This window comes from Bubalus bubalis, chromosome 8 (assembly GCF_019923935.1).
Source record: "Bubalus bubalis isolate 160015118507 breed Murrah chromosome 8, NDDB_SH_1, whole genome shotgun sequence".
Classification (NCBI taxonomy): domain Eukaryota; kingdom Metazoa; phylum Chordata; class Mammalia; order Artiodactyla; family Bovidae; genus Bubalus; species Bubalus bubalis.
Window position 1 is genome coordinate 12,901,447 of NC_059164.1, and position 20,162 is coordinate 12,921,608.

General features: G+C 41.4%; 1 protein-coding gene across 6 annotated transcripts in view; it reads left to right on the forward strand.

Annotated features, from left to right (window-relative positions):
- DYNC1I1 (dynein cytoplasmic 1 intermediate chain 1) overlaps window positions 1-20,162 on the forward strand; it is a 380,396-nt gene that overhangs the window by 213,183 nt on the left and 147,051 nt on the right. For all 6 annotated transcript variants that reach the window (XM_044946455.2, XM_044946458.2, XM_045166351.1 and 3 more), the window contains one exon: window positions 12,537-12,626. In XM_044946455.2, the coding sequence (XP_044802390.2) occupies window positions 12,537-12,626 (90 nt within the window). The remainder of the gene's footprint in view (window positions 1-12,536; window positions 12,627-20,162) is intronic.

The window sequence follows — 20,162 nt, forward strand, 5'->3', positions numbered from 1 at the left end:
TAAAACACGATAGTTCTTTGACTGGTTAAAGAAAATTGTTAAGACAGTCTCAACTCAAGTGCTGTGAAGGGTTGAATGAGGAAGACATCCCTTCTAACAAGGTGAACAGGAAGGATTTGGGGAGCTGGGGTCATTTGAATCAGATCTTGAAGTATAGCTGGATTTTACATGCAGGGAAGATACAAAGGTATTCAAAGCCTTGAACATTCCAGACAAAACCCTGCCCTTGTGTTTTTGCTTCTTCTACCTAGAATGCTTTCCTCAGCTACCCACAGAGCTTGTTCCTTGAATCTTCTTGTCAAATGCCAGCTCTCAGTAAGGACCTCCCTAGCTACCTGTGTGCAAAATTGTGATACTTACCACTTGGCCTGTATTTCTGTTCTCTTTAGTGCTCGCAACTCTCTAACCTACTCTATGCTTTCCTTGTTTATCTTGTTTTCTGTCCCTGCCCCTGGAATGCAAGCTCAGTGAAGGCAGGATGTCTCATCTGTTCTGCTCACTGCTGTATCTCTGGCACCAGAGATAGTGCCTGACACATGTTAGGTGCTCGTGTTTTGTAAGAAGGAAGGGAGGGGGAGAGTCTGGCTGAGGGAGCTGTGGGAACCGAAGCACAGATGGACTGTGGTGGTTGTGCAGTGTTGCAGGGTCAGTGACAAAAGTGTGTGCGTGGATGGGGGTGAGAGTGGGTGAGCATGGTGGAGGCAGGTCGGCAGGAAACAGGTGGTTTTAGAGTCAGAAGTCTTCAAGTCTTCTTACCTAGAAGACTTGGAGATGAGGCTGAGGAATCCAACTTGTATTCTGCATGGCATGGGAATTTTCAAGAGCTGGTAGCAAGGGCAGGCATTGAGAGCAGCTAGAGTTAAGAATGCCAGCTAGGAGACCCTGACAGTAAGCCACATGGTGGCCTTTACCAAAGAGAAGGAGGTGGAGAAGTAGGGAGGACAGAGGGAGCAGTGCAAGTGAAGGGGATACAAAGAGGCAGAATTCACCATTTGATCCTATTAACAAAAAGATCGCAGAAACAGACTCAGGGACATAGAGAGCAGACTTGTGGTTGCCAAGGGGGTGTGGAGGGGTCAGGGAGGGATGGACTGTGAATTTGGGGTTAGTAGGTACAAGCGATTACGTACAGAATGGATGGACAGCAACGTGCTCCTGCACAGGGAACTATATTCGATGTCCTGGGATAAACCAGAATGGAAAAGAATATGAAAAAGAATGTATGTATATGTGCAACTGAGTCACTTCACTTTGCTATACAGAAGAAATTAACTCAACATTGGAAATCAACTATACTTCGGTTAAAAACAAAAAACACCTCCCCCCAAAAAAGACAAAAACAAGATGAGTGCTAGAGAACATGATGACTTCTGCATGCCAGGGATGGACGTGACAACTGCCCTGACACTAAATGTCAGGCTCGACAAGCTTAAAGATGGAAGGTACCATTTTTTCCTTACAGTTTCTTTACAAGCAAAATAATGTTTCTAAATGGCATCTACGTATTTTACTCTGTCTTCACTAGTTAATGCCATTACCATTTTAATACCTGGAGGCCTTGGGGTCTGCTTTTTCTGGGACATATCTGTGGTTGCTGCTTAAAGTTAGGTATGATGACATTTCTGTCCTTGCAGCTCAGTTTTCTTTTCCACAAGCCATGCTCCTGTCGGATTCATTTCGATATTTGGCAAAACCAATACAATATTGTAAAGTTTAAAAATAAAATAAAAAAAAATAAATAAAGGCATCCAGCTGCAAAAAAAAAATATACACATGATCATTATAAAACTGCAATCTATGATAAAAAAAAAAAGAGGAAGCACAGGTTTGCATCGAGGAAACAAAGGGAAGGGTATGGGATTGTCTAGAATCAAAAGTGGGCTGCAAAACAGCTTTAAGTCTGGAAAAGAAAGCTAGGAGTCCCTTCTCCCCTTCCAAGAAGCAGAGAATTGCATTTTCAAGTATTTTGAATTATTGCCCTGAATGTGTGTATGTGTGTGTGTTTGCACGCACACCCCTATACAAATAAAACTGCCAAGAATAGACATAGAGCCTGTGCCCTGGACGAGTCAAGGAGGCTCTGTTCACACAGAGCACAATGGCAGTGCTCTTTCTGGAGTTGTTCAATGAATGTTTCTGCTACCAAGACTCCAGAACAGAGGACTGTTTTGAGGGGTGGCTTGGCTCTTTCAAAATCTCTCTCCCTTCTAGGTCCTGCAAGAATTGCAGGTTGCCGTTAGAGATTAATTCACTGGGGTGACCATTCTCTAGTCTGTTAGTATGAATTAGCTCATCCAGTTGATCATGGCTGAAGACTCCATGGCTTTCTGCAGAAGCTTAGGAGACGGGGGCCTGAAAAGTATAAAAGAATCAAGAGAGGAAAGATGGGGGTGGTTTCTGGCAACAAATTGCATGTGCAGATGAATGAAGGACTCTCCTGTTCTGAATAGTGCTGGAGAATTCAGTCGAAGTTAACTAGTCATGGGCCTTCAACACTGAGCTTGTCTAGGAAATAGGAGGCCATTGATGGTTTTTAAAGAGGAAAATGTATGGAAATAGAGATCAGTCAAGTTTTCCCAGCCCCAGACATCAAATGCTGAGGTTATCCCTGGGCTCCTGCCTGGACAGCTCTAGAAGGGAAGTCTCCTCCTGATCTCTGACCTTGTATGCAAGCTGACTAATCCATGTCCACTCAATTCAGCCCATATTTGCTGCACACATTTCGTGTATCAGCACAGTTATAGGTTTCAGAAACAGCTGCTAAAAAGTACTCTTCTCTGGCTTCCTCTCTCGCTTTAAATATTTTCCTTCATTTCCTCCCATTTGCAAGGCCTTGTGTGACATTCCATCAGGAAGTAAACTTTCCAAGTACTGTCATGTTAGAGCCTTAGGAGAGAACTGATGTGGCCTAGAGTGTTAACAGGAGTGCTCTGTATGATGAGAAATGTATGTTTTCTTTGCTCTGGCCAGATTTTTCTAGACCAGAAAGCGAAGGTTTTTTAAATATTAGCATGTAGTATATTTAACAAAGTGCTTACTGAAAATCCCACAAAATATGTCTTTGCTGCATATTTTGAAAGCACCGAGGCGCTCACCTTGGTTTGTGTAAGCATTCAGCGGTGCATGTTATACTTTATTTTGGCTGCTGTGATACGTATCAGGAGGTGGCTCTCTTTGGACTCCCGGTGAAGTTGGCAAACCATCCACAAAGCCGGTCCAAGGATAGGGTGACTTGAGTGAGTTCTGTACGAGAGCCCTCACTGTCTGCTGTGCAAACACATGTCTGCATTCACAGTTCAGCTCATCACGCCTACTGGCGGTCAACCATCCCCAGCCAAGTTCTCATCATCTGCTGCTTGGATTAGGGCTATAGCTTACCTTCTGACTGCCTCCCTCATTCCAGGCTCTCCCACTCCCTTCCAGCTCCATACTGCCTCTATATTCTTAAATAAAATTAGATATTGTCTCTTGCATTTTTAAATGCCTCCAGATTCTCTGCAGGGTCAGGTGGCAGCAACAATTTTCATCAAGGGTCAGGCCACCCCTTAGGTGTATCAGAATGTGCATAAAGAGCTGGCCAACAAGGAGAGGAGTGAGGTTTCAAAAGCCATATTTGGCGTTTCCAGTGTCTTGGATTCCTTTTGAAAATTTAATTAATACTTTTGGGTTAAATCAGATGTATATTTATTCACATGGAGAAGGAAATGGCAACCCACTCCATTATTCTTGCCTGGGAAATCCCACGGACAGAGGAATCTGGTGGGCTACAGTCCATGGGGTCAGAGGAGTTGGACATGACTCAGCGCTGAAACAACAACAGATGTTTATTCAAAAGGGGGATACTTCTTCCAGGAAGAAGTCCAAACTTGTTCTGTCATTTAAGGAGCTATATAATGTTGTTTGTACTAGCTTTCCAGAACCATCACCCATCTTGCTTTTGCTAATGTTTGTTGGTGATCGACAGGGAGGCCTGGCGTGCTGCGATTCATGGGGTCGCAAAGAGTCGGACACGACCGAGCGACTGAACTGAACTGAACTGAACTTGACATTGATGGTACTATCAAGAGTAGGTCTTTGAGGGACTTTTCTTCTGGTAGTGGAGATAAATGCAGAACCGAATTTCAAGTGGTTTCTTGGCTGTGTTATCATGGAGATCCAAGGGAGAACAGTGGAAGGTGTCCATAGGTCTGCTTGGGACGAGGTGTTAAAGCTCTGGAGTTGCATCATGAAGAATTAGTAGTAATCACCTCCTGGACACTGGAGGGAAGACTGGTAGAAAGAAAAAAAATGTGTAGTGCTTTTGAGGCGTGTACCTACTGGGGTTTTGGGTGATTGTGCGTTGTTCAGAGTGCAGGTTGAGGTGGAAGAAATAAGAAGTTGTGGGTTTTTATGCTGCAGTGTATAGGGAACTATAGAATATTTTTGGTGGGGAAAGGATACATAGATGTGTTTTTTTAAAAAATGAAACTACTAGAAACACAGAGCAAGACTTGTAGTTTTAGAGAGGCCAGTCAAAATACTACTATAATACTCCAGGTGAGAGATGGTAATGGCCTGGATCGGGGCAGTGTAGAAAAGACAGAGGCAGATTTGAGACAGATTTTTGGAGGAGGGATTGAACAAATGTAGAGACGCCTTGTTATAATCTCTGCTGGAAGAGTTAAAGTGAGTACTGTGATATCAAATTGTGAGCCCGTATGTGAAAGGTGTGCAATTGGTGCGGGGAATGGAGAATGTAGTCAAAGGAGCTCTCAGCAGAAGGTGGGGGTTCTGCTTGGAATATGTGGAGTGTGAACACATTGGGGGACATTCGCGTTGAAATGTACAACACAGAATCTGGAGCCTAGAGGGGATATCGTGGCAGGAGATACCCCTTCATGAGTGATGATGGAAGTGAAATGTGACTCTTTCTGACTCCGTGAACTGTATCCCACCAGCCTCCTCTGTCCATGGGATTCTCCAGGCAAGAATACTGGGGTAGGTAGCCATTCCCTTCTGCAGGAATCTTCCCGACCCAGGGATTAAACCCGGGTCTCCTGCATTGCAGGCGGTTTCTTTACCGTCTGAGCCACCAGTAAAGACAAATGTAAATATTATCCAGAGTGACATCTGACATGAGAAAAGATGAGGCCAAAGACAGAACTGCAAAGAATATCTTCATTAAGGTAAATTATTTTTAATAAATTTTAATTCGAGAGATTAACTCTGGTTTTCTATAGAACATGTAAAATATAAAAAGAATCCCTATCTGAAATGGCTATACATAGAATTGTATAAAAGTGGCTAGGGCATTTGACATTAAGTTAAGGGCAATACATCTAAAACACAAAGAAACAGGGACTTTCCTGATGGTCCAGTGGTTAAGCTCCATGCTTCCACTGCAGGGGGCATGGGTTCAATCCCTGGTCAGGGAACTAAGATCCTGCATGCCCTGTGGTGTGGCCAAAAAAAAGAAAAAGAAGTAAAACACACAAAAAATAAACAAATGAAGAAAGACCCTTTTTTTAATCTCTCAAAGTCTTTTCACCAACAGTAACATGGTAGTAAGTTTGATTTAGAATTGATTCTCTGTTCTTGCCATCATCCCTTTTATCTTTTGGAAGCTAGTGTTCTATTCATTTCTAAGCCACTAATTATTTGATCAATTCCAACATTCACAGTTTTTCACATTAGAATTGATGCTGTGTTGCAGTTTAATTAGCAGCGATCAATTTTCTTAGCAGTACATGACTTTGGCCTGTTCGATTTGAAGTCCTACGGTGATTGCTTTGTGCGTCCCCCTTTCGGCAGCAGCAGAGTGCCCTTTGGAGTCAAGGAGGATGGAGTGAAATGGCCCACTATGCTCCCTCCTGTCTGTCTCCCCCTGACCAGACTTAGCCGTCTTCCATGAACCTGCAGACCCCTTGTGAAAAGCCAGGAGCAGGGCGTCAAGGACTCGGGGCAGGCATTCAGACCCTCTTATCCTGGGGTTTTTGCAGGTCCTGAGAGAGCTGGGGAAAGCAAGAACCCACTGGCCTCATAAAACACAAGCCCTTCTCTTCACAGAGGGCCGCCCTGTGTCACTCAGGGTTCTGGTTGCAAGCAGCAGGCACTGAATCCAGGGGGATTTATTGGAAGAAAATCTGGTGCTGACATCACTTCTAGTAAGATTTATTGGAAGGAAATCTGGTGCTCACAGAATCAACAGGAGGCAAAGGAACAGGCTTGGGAAAGGGGCGCAAGACTAAGGGAACCCAGACCGTGGATCTCTGGAGCAGTCTGGCCAGGATGTCAGACTTGGCTGGCTGCACACTGCCCCTCATTATCCTCGGTGCCCTCTTGGCTTTGCCTCTTGGCCCCAAAGACAAAGGTCCAGTTAGGAGCATTCGGTCTGACTGCCCAGATCCTGCCTGTGTGCTGGTCACCAGGAGATGGAGAGCAGGAAATGTCTCTCTGGGGCTTCAGGATGAGAAAGTAGGGTCCCAGCAAGGCACCAATGCAGCAGGGCTGCCAGGAAAGCACCCCCTACCACCAGACAGAAAAGGCTCTTGGTGTTGCATTACCAACAATGGCAAGCGGCTCTCTGCACTTCTGTCCCAAAGTCTCAGATGTGTGAGGTCATCAGAAAGTTAAAGTGTTAGTCACTCAGTTGTGTCCAACTCTTTGCGACTCCTCTGTCCATGGGATTCTCCAGGCAAGAGTACTGGAGTGGGTAGCCATTCACTTCTGTAGGAATCTTCCCGACCCAGGGATTGAACCCAGGTCTCCTGCATTGCAGGCAGGTTCTTTACCATCCGAGCCACCAGAGAAGACCATCAGAGCAGCTCAATAGTCAGACAACTGTGGCATATTCAGGGTAACATTGGCTTCATTCTTCACCACCAAGTGGAGGAAACTTACCTTTCCGGAGCTCATATACAGGGTCAGGCCCTGGACTAAGTGTGTTATATTCAATTTCGGTGAATGTGCAAATTACTCGTGTTTAGACCTCAAGGATATCTTAAGGAAGGAGGACAGTAGTTACCAAACTTTTTTCCAACTACAGAGAAAGAAAGCAACAACTGCAGAGGGTAGAATTTAGGTGCTGAATAAAATAATGTCTAAAAGATGCCATTGTTTGAAATTAGTCTATTAGACTGACAGGTAATTAACTTCTGCCAGTAGTTTAATTTCTCACCGGTACCTGGTACAGGGGACCGCACATGTGTGGTAATTTTTCCCCCCTCCAATCACAGAGGAAATGTAGCTGGGTATGAACTCGTGGCACAACTCATATATCCGTAGTCCGTAGCAGTTCTACATAAATCCTTTTCTTTAAAGTTATTTAACTGTTTTGAAAATGGTTTCAACAGAAGTAATTCCAATTGCACCAGAAAGGAAACCAGAATCTTAAAGAAAAATATACTCTCTTTGCTGAGCAAGGCAAACATATCAGTATGCAGAGAGACAAGCCCGTCTCGCGTGTTTTATTTCCTTAACAAATCCACCAAAACACTTACTTTCTGTCTCTAAAAAGCTGATAGACAAAGAATTCTGTGGCCATTAAAAATTAATGCCTACAACTGGTTTGTAACCACTTTAAAACAGTACTGTTTTTTAAAAAAATTTTGTTTCTCTTTTATTTACCGTATCTCATTATGGGACTTTGCACATATTATAAACACAATAAATATTTGTTGGGGTTTTTAAAAACTCATTGAAAACATATTCTCTGGGGAAGTGTTTTCTATTTAAAGACTTAGATAACCTGCTATTTCCCCACCTACTTCAAAAATAAACTAACATACTTCTATTACAAACCTACCCCTTTATATAGCCAGGCCCTTACAGAATAATATATTTCCAAAAAGCTCTAAGTGGCCACTTTCTGTCATGATGTTTCTTTTTAATTGTTTCGGGAGTTAATGTTTAAAAATCCTTATGTCTGTGAAAGATAGGAGCTTGATGTTGTTTAAAGCTGTCCAGCGCAAAGTCATTTGGTGAAACTGACTTCATTTTAAGAACTAAAAAAAATGAATCTAAAGACTAGGTGGTTCTCCAAAATTAAAACTAAAGACTTGCTTTTGCTTTGCTTTTTAAAACCTCTTTAAATAATGTGAAAAAAAATCCACCAATAAAAGAGCATTGCTTTCAAAAAGCAATAATAGTAGTAATTTTCTTCTTAATGAAAAAAAAAAAAATCTCAGTGATTCTAATAAAAGCACAATTGTTTTTTTCTATATTCAGTGGAACCAGGACTAAAGTAATTTAGAACTTGAGCTGTTCTCCCCTTTGGGTCTATGGAGGGAGGTAGAAGAACCTATGGGTTACTGGTTTTGCTTCCCTGAAATCTTCACTTCTCAGCCCTGGACACCTTTAAGTTTTTGCTCAGCGTGGCCTTTCTTGAGCACGTTGTTTAAAAATTCGCCTCTTCCTCCCCTGATCAGCACGCCCAGTGCCCCCTCCCAGCGTTCTCTGTCCCTCTCCTAGTTACCTGACTCATTGTATGTTTTGTTTGTTTATTTGCTTTCAGCTTCTTTCTGCTCATTCACGGAAGCACCATGGCATGAGCACAGATTTTTTTTGGGGGGGAGGATCCCTGTTCTCTGCCTGGCCCATGACGCACTTTGAGTGCTCCCCAAATGTTTGCTGACATACAAGCGCAGGCAACACTTGCTGGTAGATTTCTCTGTATGGACATTTGCAGCTCTCTTGGTGGTTTAAAAAGCAATTTCACATTAATAATTTTATCTGTTTATTCTTATGATAAATTTGTGTTTTGAGAAAAGGTTATTATCCCAAGTCAGCAAATGAGGGAAAGGGCCTCAGAGAGTTCCTATGAATTATGCTAAGTGAGGGGCTAGCAAGTAGCTAGAAGTAGCATGAAGCTCCAGCTTTGGACTCAGACTGATTACGTGCCTTGAAATGCCCCTGCCACCCAGGTTGTGAATCTGTCTCTCCGAAGGAATACAGCAAGGCCTGTAATAAGTATTGCTGAATCAGGTCTCAGGAGAGTGGATTCCACAGAGTAAGAAAACTGTGTGGATGGATAACATGGGTTGGAAGATCCCCTGGAGGAGGAAATGGCCACCCACTCCAGTATTCTTGCCTGGAGAATCCCGTGGACAGAGGAGCCTGGCAGGCTACAGTCCATAGGGTCCTAAAGAGTTGGACACAACTAAGCAAGTTCCACCCTCATAGTCTTGATATACATGCCCTGTGTGCTGTGTGTGGTGACCTCTGGAAATTGAAAGAGCTCTCCATGCAATGTCCACCTCCAAGAGCCTCCACACACCCCTGCTTGCACGGCAGCTGAGCAGCACAGCTTCTGTGCTTCAGGCGTCTCTCCACGACATTTCTGTTTCATGACAGCTGTGGGTAGGGAGGCAGTGCACCAACTGGTTAAAGATCAGAGACCCCGTTACACACAAAACCAGGTAGAACGTGAAGCTGGACATGGTTGGAAGACTTGGGGGGAAATTACTCTGTCTCCTCACCTATTAGCTTGGTGGTACCAAGTTCTGATATGTAAATTAGATGATGCAAGTAAAGCGTTCATCACTGCTTTAGGTGTGATTATTGTGCAAATAGATGGGGGAAAGTGGAAACAGTGTCAGATTTCATGTTCTTGGGCTCCAAAATCAATGCAGATGGTGATGGCAGCCACGAAATTAAAAATGCTTGCTCCTTGAAAGAAAAGCTATGATAAACCTAGACAGAATATTAAAAAGCAGAGACATCACTTTGCTGGCAAAGGTCCATATAGTCAAAGCTATGGTTTTTCCAGTAGTCATGTATGATGTGAGAGTTGGACCATGAAGAAGGCCAAGTGCTGAAGAATTGATGCTTTTGAACTGTGGTGTTGGAAAAGACTCTTGAGAGTCCCTTGGACTTCAAGGAGATCCAACCAGTCCATCCTAAAGGAAATCAATCCTGAATATTCATTGGAAGGACTAATGCTGAAGCTGAAGCTCCAATACCTTGGCCACCTGATGCAAAAAGCTAACTCATTGGAAAAGACCCTGATACTGGAAAGGTTGAGGGCAAGAGGAAAAGGGGACAACAGAGGATGAGATGGTTGGATAGCCTCACTGCCTCAGTGCACATGAGTTTGAACAAACTCAAGGAGATGGTGAAGGACAGGGAAGCCTACTGTGCTGCAGTCCATGGGGTCACAAAGAGTCAGACAGGACTTAGTGGCTGAACAACCACAACTGTGTGTCTCATTATCTCTTCTACTAGATTATAAAACCATAGAAGTTAAGGCACGTCACTGGCTTTCTTAGTTTGCTGGGGCTGCCATAACAATGCCCCATAAACTGAGCAGTTTAAACAGTAAATATCGAAAGTCTCACAGTTCTAGAAGCTAGAATTCCAAGACCAAGGTGTTGGCCGGTTGGTTCTGACGGCTGTCAGGGAGAATCTGTTCTGTGTCTCTGTGGTTTTCTGGCCGACTTTGGCACTTCTTGGCTTGTAGAGGCAGCCCTCTAGTCTTCACCTTCATCTTCAATGGTGTTCTCCCTGCATGTGAATCTGTGTTTAAATCTCCCCTCGTTTATGAAGACACTGGTCGTGCTGGATCCAGTGCCCTCACTGCTCTGGCACAACCTCATCTTAACTAGTATACTAATTCCAAATAAGATCGACATTCTGAGGTCCTGGAGGTTTGGAAGTCAACATATAAATTCAACCCATAACATGGGATTTGGCACCTTCCTATCTGTTGTATTTTACTTGTATTTAGAAGTTCCAGGAATGGCTCCAGGACCCATTGGACTTGATAAAGGTCTCTAGAAGGTTCAGAGATAGAGCTGCTTCCCAGCTTATTGGTCTTTTGAAAACTGCCTCTCCATCCAAGGTTTACCACTAGAGAAACTTACTTCCTGCTAGTGCCTCCTTGGGCTTTGCATTTGATCATTGGCTCAGGAAAATATAACACGTCAAGGTGAATATTTGGCTCAGGACTTTCCAAGCTGGTTTTTAACGGACAGGTAGCGGTAATATCTTTGCATATAAAGATTTAGGTGTGTTATTTATAGTTTAACATGTTAAAAGGTTTATTCATCTAAATATCTGGGTAACTCAGTGTACTTATCAAAATTTTAAGTGAATGTCTTTGTCTCACAGGTATGTGTTAGTAATAATGTATTAGTAATAAATGTGTTAATGTGTTAATGATAAATGACAGTTTCCCTCAAAGGCATCTTAGTTTCTTTCTGATATGTATATAGTGTGATTATAAAGAAATGAGTTTGGTTCCACAATCTACACACATGCATATAGATTTCTGTATTCCATTGAAAATTTGCATGAGATATTTCCAGTATCTAAATTGTAATACTGTACTTTACACATCCATATTTTTAAGATGGCTATTCCCTCCACAAATCACTTGCTTAATACAGCAGAACTTTTGGAGTTGCTTTTCAGGCTACATTTGTTTGGGCATTTAAACATGCACTATATAATACATTCTCTAAATGGTTGGAGCTGAAAGTTTGAGTTGTTATAAATGTCAGGATTTGTTGTGATGGAAATGGGACTCTCCACAGAGCTTTGCATGTATAGAAAGTCTGCAAATATTTGTTGAATGACTGAATATATGAGTGAGTGAGAGGGTGTGGAGGAAGTGAAGGTATTTCTTTTAAACTCCACTTGAACCAATGGAATCAGTAACCTGTGGTAAATATGATACTGAAGAGTGAAGGTAGTATATTTTAAAAACACAGAAGCGAGTTTTAATTGTTTATATTGTCTTATTCCTATAAGTTGGACTTGGTCGTGATACTTTGTCTTGCCCCCCCCACCCTCTACCCTGTGACTGATGTTTTCAAGCACTCTGCAATGGAAGGAATCTCCAAGAAAGGCAGTTTCAGGGGAAAGAGACACAAGGGATGCACATTTGCATAGGGCAGGAAGGGCACTGGGACATCTGGTGGTGGTGGCTGACTGGTACCATTTGTTAGCACTCATTAAATTCACATTAATGCACGAGCTGCTCTGAATGTGTAAATGCCATTTCAGGTCAGTTGTTTTCTCCCAGGTCAATGGCAATGACTTTGGGGGGCCCTGTCCTGGTTGTTTGCTTGCCAATGGCATTTGACCTGGGGTCAGACCTGTATTTAACCCTTTCCTGTAGGTCAAAACCAAATCAACGGGGTGAGGATGAAACTGGAAATGAGTGGTCTGTACAGCAGGTGTCCCCTGCGGAGAATGTGCCGCAGGTGGAAACAGTTTAAGATCTGTTCCTGGCCCATCTCCGAAGACGCTTCAGAGGTCAGAGATGCAATTCCAAGACATCCCATGTGGCGGGGGAGGCCTGGGGATAGATGGAGCAGGTGCTGACTTGGAGCGGTTTCTCAGCAGCGTGGTGGGGGGACTTTCAAAGAGACCCCTTCTGGAGATAATGTATCCATATATTCATGAGCACATATCTCGGGCATCCATCGTGGACTGATTTACTTAGAAGTTGCCCCGAATGATTAGAACTTTACCCTCTGCCCCTACCTCCCACCAGCAACCAAAGATTTTGATTGGAAGGCAAGAATATAATGCATTTTTCTCTTTCTTTGTTCTAGAGGATGAGGATGATGAGGAAATGGTGGAACCTAAAGGGGACCAGGATTCAGAACAGGAAAATGAAGACAAAAAGCAGGAGGTGAAGGAAGGTATGGTGTGGGAGAGAAATCGAGTCATCGTTTTATTGTGTGTTTGTAACCAACATAAGGGGGTATAGAGGTAAGTAAAAATTTAATATATGCCTCCAGAATGGAAGGTTTTCTGGGATTGTTCAGTACATTACATGTAGCAATATAAACTGAGTTCCTTTAGTTTTTGACGGACAGAAACAAAATACAAGTCGTCCACAATTCCAGCAACAAGTCCAGTTCCTTTAAAATTCCTGTAAAATTATTACTAAATAGCAGTAAAACAAGATACTTGTTATCAATTGACATGTTACCTAGTTGACTCCATCCTATGTTCCCAATAATAACAGGAAAGGAAAGAAGCAGATGTAATTATTTTGTCAACAAATTCTGAGGTTTATGCATGTGCACTATAGAGAAACATTAGCCATGATCATTACTATGGTGCATGCGTGCAAAGTCACTTCAGTCGTGTCTGACTCTGTGCGACCCTGTGGACTGTTGCCCATCAGGCTCCTCTGTCCATGGGATTCTCCAGGCAAGAATACTGGAGTGGGCTGCCGTGCCCTCCGCCAGGGGATCTTCCCAACCCAGGGATCGAACCAGCGTCTCTTCTGTCTCCTGCATTGGCAGTCAGACTCTTTACCACGAGCGCCGCCTGGGAAGCCCAATCATCACTATTGACTATGCTATAAGTGTCTTCTCCATGCTCTGTCCAGATCAGGAGCAGCCTCTACTTGCTCCAGTAATAACAATGACTAATATTTAGTAAGGGCTTACTAGGTGTTTGGCTGTGTCCTTAACACTTCAAAGATATTATGCACCCTTTGCAACACCCTTTTGAAGCAATATAAACTGGGTTCCTTATTGTCTCTATCTTATAAATAGAGAAATAGGAAAAGAGAGGTTTAAAAACATACCCTGTATACATAATGTATAGGTACCTGGCCTCCCGTAATAGCACTGGATTTCAAAACACAAGAAAGCAGGAATGTAAAAAGGATAGAAAGGGGTAGGCCAGAAATACTATAGCTGATGTTTCCTTAAAAATCTAATTTTGTGGGCTTTTTGAGATTTTCAGCCTAAGGAGAAAAAGAGAATTTGAGATTGTCATTCTTACTGAGAAATGGAGTATCTGTGAGACTGGACTCTTGCACATATCCTACTAAGTGTCCTAAGTTTAGAGCAACAGAAGTTTAATTAGAAGCTCAGTTTATTTTATTTTTATATTTATTTATTTTTAATTGATTGATGATTGCTTTACTGTATTGGTTTGCTTTCTGTCATACATCAATTTTTAAATTTTCCATTTGCCTGTAACTCTGGCACACATGGTTGTCCCCAGGGGCTTTGTCAGAGTGGGTATGTACTGGCCATGCGGACTCAGCTCACCCTGCCCAGGCATGAGTGAGGTGGCTCTTTACTGCCAAATTCTAGGGTATGGCTGTAGACAGGTAGTAGATTCAGCATCTTTAACAATGGCACTCACAGAAGGCCCAAGTTACTTTTTCTGAGAGATTGTAAAAGGATCTGATTGGAGCAATTTCACATTTAAATTCCTGCTAAGAACGTGGCTAGGCTTCCCTGGTGGCTCAGATGGTAAAGAATCTGCCTGCAATGTGGGAGCCCTGGATTCCGTCCCTGGGCTGGGAAGATCCCCTGGAGAAGAGAATACCCACTCTAGTTCCTTGCCTGGAGAATCCCATGGACAAGAAGCTACAGTCCATGGGTCTCAAAGAGTTGGACACGACTGAGTGACCAACACTTTCACTTTCAAGAACATGTGTATATGTTTAAGCTGGTGAATAGAATATCATTAACACAGGTGTAGCAAAAGACAAAATAAGTCCGGGTTTACTAAAGTACTATTTTTTTTTTTTTTTTACCAAAATATCCTTAAGATGTACTGAGTGATAAGGAGCCAGGGTATATTTTGTGTGTCTTGGCACAGATTCCCTCCTGCCCCTCAACCCCAGTCTCCAAATTGTCTTCTCTGGCAAAGCACTGCAACCTCCTTCTTAAGTTCTGAGCAAAAACACCCTCCAGTTTTAACTGGTACTCATGCTTCATGGAATTGATTAAAGTCCTGTTAAAAGTCCAAAAGAAGTTTGAAAGTACGTACGTTTCCTGTTATTGCCATGCTGTGCATCTTAGTCTCTATTAATGGCTTTTCTGCACATTAGCACATGATGGGTTAAAAGCATGTTTATGTTGGCATCAAATTCTTGCTGGCTATTTTTTTTTTAAAGCAAGATAGTATTTTGCAAACTTTTAAAAGAATCTCTAGCAGATACGATCATGGCGCCATTCACACAGCTGCATGGTAGGCAGGGCTGTGTCAGCACTTCCATAGGAACCCTGAATTTCAGGGATTTATTACTTAGCCATAAACATTTGCTCTGGGCTGAAACTTGACATACACGGTTTTAAACCAGGGAACACATTTTTGAGAAATCTGGCCTTTTTTTAGAATTAAAAAAAAAGTGCTGAGGGGAAGATGGGGAAAAAAAAAATCCGTGCTCACTAGCTTTTGACATTTTTGCTCATGTGACATCAAAATGCATTAAACAGTAAAGAAATGTGGGTTCAATTTATTACTCTTCCCACATTTTTTTTCACAAAAGAGTTGGGAAAAGCAGCAAGTACCTTTTAGCTTTTAATCAAATTTTAGGAAATTTCTGTATGTGAGAGTCCTAGTATTTTCATGTTTAGAAATTTAAAACAACAGAATCAGAAACTTAGCTCTTGCGATTGCACATTAACTCATAAACCTCATATTAACTTCAGAGAAGGGCATCGTTCTTTATGCAGTTTGGTTTTTCTTACTCTTGTTTTTGAACTGATTTCACTGTAAAATTCTCTAAGAACCACCATGCCTACTTAATCTGATTTCATATTTAAGTTATGTGGGTTTACTTACTTATTTTTTAACCTTTTGGATATATTTTGGAAAACTATTTAAAAGATGTAATTTCTACATTGAAATTTAAAGCTACCTCATTGGAAAAAGCATTTCTGAAATGGAGATTTTTTAAAATTACTTTTGCCCTAAAATGAGGTTGTATAATATTCAATATAAATTGTGGATTTCACTATGGATTTTACATTTTTACAGAGAACAAAAAACCCAGGAACTCTAGACATCAAAAGATAAAGTGTATAGTAAATAGAGTAAATCAAAAAGAAACTGAAAAAAATACACATTCAGATCAATAAGAAAAGCATAGCAAATAGAATAGGATCAATATGAGAAACACATAAAAAAGTATTATCATATACAAAACCTAGACAAGTTAGTATTTTAGTAATAAAAAGAATAAAAAATAGACCCTAAAATAAAATTCATACTAAAGTTTTCCAGGCTATGAATTCATAGAAATTGGGCAGTTTTCTAAACTTTGAATTTCATGACTCTAGTGCCTTGTTTTCATACTTCTTATTCAAGCTAAATGTAACTGTTCAGGTAAAGTTTGGTAAGTTTGAAATTCGTCCTGTTATTTGAATTATATGAAAGTAATATCTACATGGTCTGCTTTTCCTGAAGAATCTTTATTTCTTAAGAAAGATCACTTTAAATGCATAAAATATTGTTAGCTCTTGGCAGAAATACTCCATGTTGCAAAACAAACAACAAAACCTGCTGTAATAGCACTTTCTGCTTAACTTGTAAGAAAAATCAATTATTGTTGTCCTTGTTTTTCTCTGGTATGCCCGTTGCTATTAAATTAATTCCTATCTTTTCATGCAGTGAAGATGTTGAAAACAATTCTTTAGGTTCCAGGGATAGGGGAAAACTGAAGAAACAGAGACTTCAGAGAGAATTTGAGGTCTGTCCTAGAGTCATACTATTCTGTTTCAAATTGTTTATGCTTATATTTTAAATTTTGTGGACTGCATTAATACACTAATTTTCTTCTCATGAAATACAAGGTCTGGAGAGGTTTTATCTCCTGAATACTGATATTGCTTGTGGTTCCTGGATAGTCCATTATGTTTTCATTACATTGTAATAAAACATCAGTTTAAAGATTTTTAAATATGAGAGGTTTGGGGTTTTATCAAACATAACTATGGCTCTATTTAACTCCTAAGTTGAATATTATTTATGACTTTTAAAAAGTACTCATCTGTTATTTTGTGCTAATAAATCATGTCATTTGATCTCTGTTAGACATCAAAGCTTAATATAAAATATGTTTTTTGTTTTGGTTCTGTAGCAGTTTAGTTTCAACCCAAATATTGTATTGTCAGACATAATATCTGGAGAGGCTACTGCTTCACCTACCTGAACTTGGCTTCTGCAAATGCACTTTGATCAGCCGTTTAGGTTTCTTTTAGAGAAGAAGTTTTATGTCTTTAAAGCTGAGATCCAAATGACAATAACTACAGGGGGAAAAATTACAGAAAATTACACAGGAACTATTTTTTATTCAAAGTAATGGACCTGTAAGGAAAGATACAGGTGGAATAAAAGTAACTCAAAAAGATAAACAGAATAGAATAGATATTTTTAAAATATAAAAATAGGAATAAAGGGGAAAAAATTCCTATTTCTCTGTGTAATTTCAAGTGTGTTTCAAGTCATTCATCAGCAGTGACTAAAGTCAAATGAAGCTTTTTAAAATAAAACATTCTTCTTGACCTTGTAGTATTCTAGTTTAGTCCTGGGTGTTCTTTGGAAGGAATGATGCTAAAGCTGAAACTCCAGTACTTTGGCCACCTCATGCGAAGAGTTGACTCATTGGAAAGGACTCTGATGCTGGGAGGGATTGGGGGCAGGAGGAGAAGGGGACGACAGAGGATGAGATGGCTGGATGGCATCACTGACTCGATGGACATGAGTCTGGGTGAACTCCGGGAGTTGGTGATGGACAGGGAGGCCTGGCATGCTGCGATTCATGGGGTCGCAAAGAATCAGACACAACTGAAAACTGAACTGATGCTTATTTATGTAACAGCAGGGACCAAAGATTGAAGGCAAAAGGAGAAGAGGGCAGCAGAGTATGAGATAGTTGGATGGCATCACCAACTCCATGGACATGAACTTGGGCAGACTCTGGGAGGTAGTGAGGGACAGGGAGGCTTGGTGTGCTGCAGTCCATGGGGTTGCAAAGAGTTGGACATGACTGAGCGACTGGACAACAACAACTGATTATTGAATGCTCAACTATTTGCTGAGCTTCCCCAGTGGCTCAGCAGTAAAGAATTCACCTGCAGTGTAGAAGTTGCAGGAGACACAGGTTCAATCCCTGGGTCAGGAAGATCCCCTGGAGCAGGGCATGGCAACCCACTCCAGTATTCTTGCCTGGAGAGTCCCTTGAACAGAGGAGCCTGGCGGGCTACAGTCCATAGGGCCACAAAGAGTCGGACACGACTGAAGCGACTTCAAATGTATGCAACTACTTGCTAGTGTGTTTATTTTTAACTCTTAAAGCAGACTTAAAGTTTAGGTACCATTGCCTCATTTTATAGATAACACTGCTGCTTAGAGAGCTTTTATTGATTGAAGAATCCAAGTTAGCAAATGGCATAGAGGCTCTCGGATTCCAGGTCGACTTTGTAGAGTTCTGGTTATTTCTGGTTTACACACAGCCTACCTCACTATTTCTCAAACCAGTGTCTGTGTGGCGTTTCTCAGCGGATGTTGATGAAGGTTCTTATAGGGTCCCAGTATACACAGGCGTATTTGGGGCTCTGGAGATTTCAGCAACAAAGAAATCCTTCTGCCTCTTAGAATCACTGGGGTGAACTGTATTTGGAGATTACCTTCTGCTTAGTGGATGAATCATGTTTTTGTTATAACATCACCTGGAGAGCATTTTATAAGGTGTGAGCCGACTACGTCATGATCATTCAAGTTTCTTGTTCAAATACAGACTTTGGAGTCTGTCTAGACCCTCTTTCATTTTGATTTGGGGCAGAGGAGGGCAGGCCAGAATGGGGGAGACATTCTGAACATTACAAGCTTGAGATCTACTTCCATGGCTCTGCAAAAAAGACTTCCCTGCCCCTTCTTTTATTTCTCTTATCCAGTGGGTCACCAGTTCTTATAAATTGTACAAGAATCTGCTCTCTTTCCGTCCTTACTTTCAGCAGTTAAGTTTAAACCCCCATTGTTTCTTTTCTGAACTATTACCATATTTTCCCAATTGGTCTCCCCATTTTTTTTTTTCAGGGAATAACTTTTTATGTTGGAGTGTACTTAAGTAACAGTGCTGTGTTAGTTTCAGGTATACAGCAAAGTGATTCCATTATACATATACATGTATCTATTCTTTTTCAGATTTTTTGCCCATTTAGGTTGTTCCATAATATTGAGCATAGCTCCCTGTGCTATACAGTAGGTCCTTGTTCAGGGCAATGGCTTCAAGATACCATTAATCAAGTCAAATAACTCTTCCATAAAACCTTATGCTGCAGGTGACTGCACCTAAATGATCCCTCTGACCATGTAGCCAGGTGGACATTGGTCCGAGTTATGGGGATGGTTGTGTAAGTGTTTGGGAAATCCTGTGGGTGAGTGATTCCACCCAGGGACCCCCATGGTTTTAATGTACTACCCCCTCCTCCTGAAGTTTAAACTTTAGGAGCTTCTGATCCTACTGGAAGAATAATCAAACACTTAGTGAAGTCTCTCTGCACGGAAGTTGAAATGGAGTTCCTGAAGAGCCACAAAGGTTCAGCTGACAGTTTCTGCCCTTAGGGATTTCTCATTCTGGAGGAGTTCCTAGTGCTTTGTTTGTTTATAGGTTTATGTAAACTTTGCTACTGAAGGAATAGTTTCTGTAACCTAATCCTGACTCCGAGGTAAGCTGACTTTCAGACACTGTGAAATATCGCTAGTTATTTAGTCTCTCTTGGCCTCATTTTGTATCTTCAGATTTAGTTTCATATGGTTAATCATGCTGGAAAGTAAGGCATAAAAACAATTGTGAGGTATCTTATAGCATTTATTTGTTTCATGTGTTTGTTTAAAAGCAGAAGATATCTTGGGTAAAGGTGAGTTTGCAAGGACATGCTTTAGTTTTTGAGGGGAATTTATATAACAGTCTATCAACCTTATCAAGCAACTATCTAAAATAAAATGAATTTATCAGTAGAAAGAGCCAAGGTGCTATCTGAATCATATCTGAATCATATTATGAAAGTGAAAGTGAAATCGCTTAGTCGTGTCCGACTCTTTGCGACCCGGTGGACTGTAGCTTACCAGGCTCCTCCCTCCATGGGATTCTCCAGGCAAGATTACTGGAGTGGGTTGCCATTTTCCTTCTCCAGGGGATCTTCCCGACCCAGGGATCGAACCCAGGTCTCCCACATTCCAGGTAGATGCTTTAACCTCTGAGCCACCAGGGAAGTGTATTATAGATAGTTCTTAATTATTTGGTACGTGCAGCTTAACCATAGCTTTACAACCTAATATACATGGTTTTACAGATTTCTCTACTATGTACTATTTGAGCTGTTTTTCAAGTTCAGTTCAAAAGAAAGTAACATTCAGAGGGGATTGTTAAAACACACAATCATCTTCATTTGTAGTATTTTTTCAACTCTTCAGAA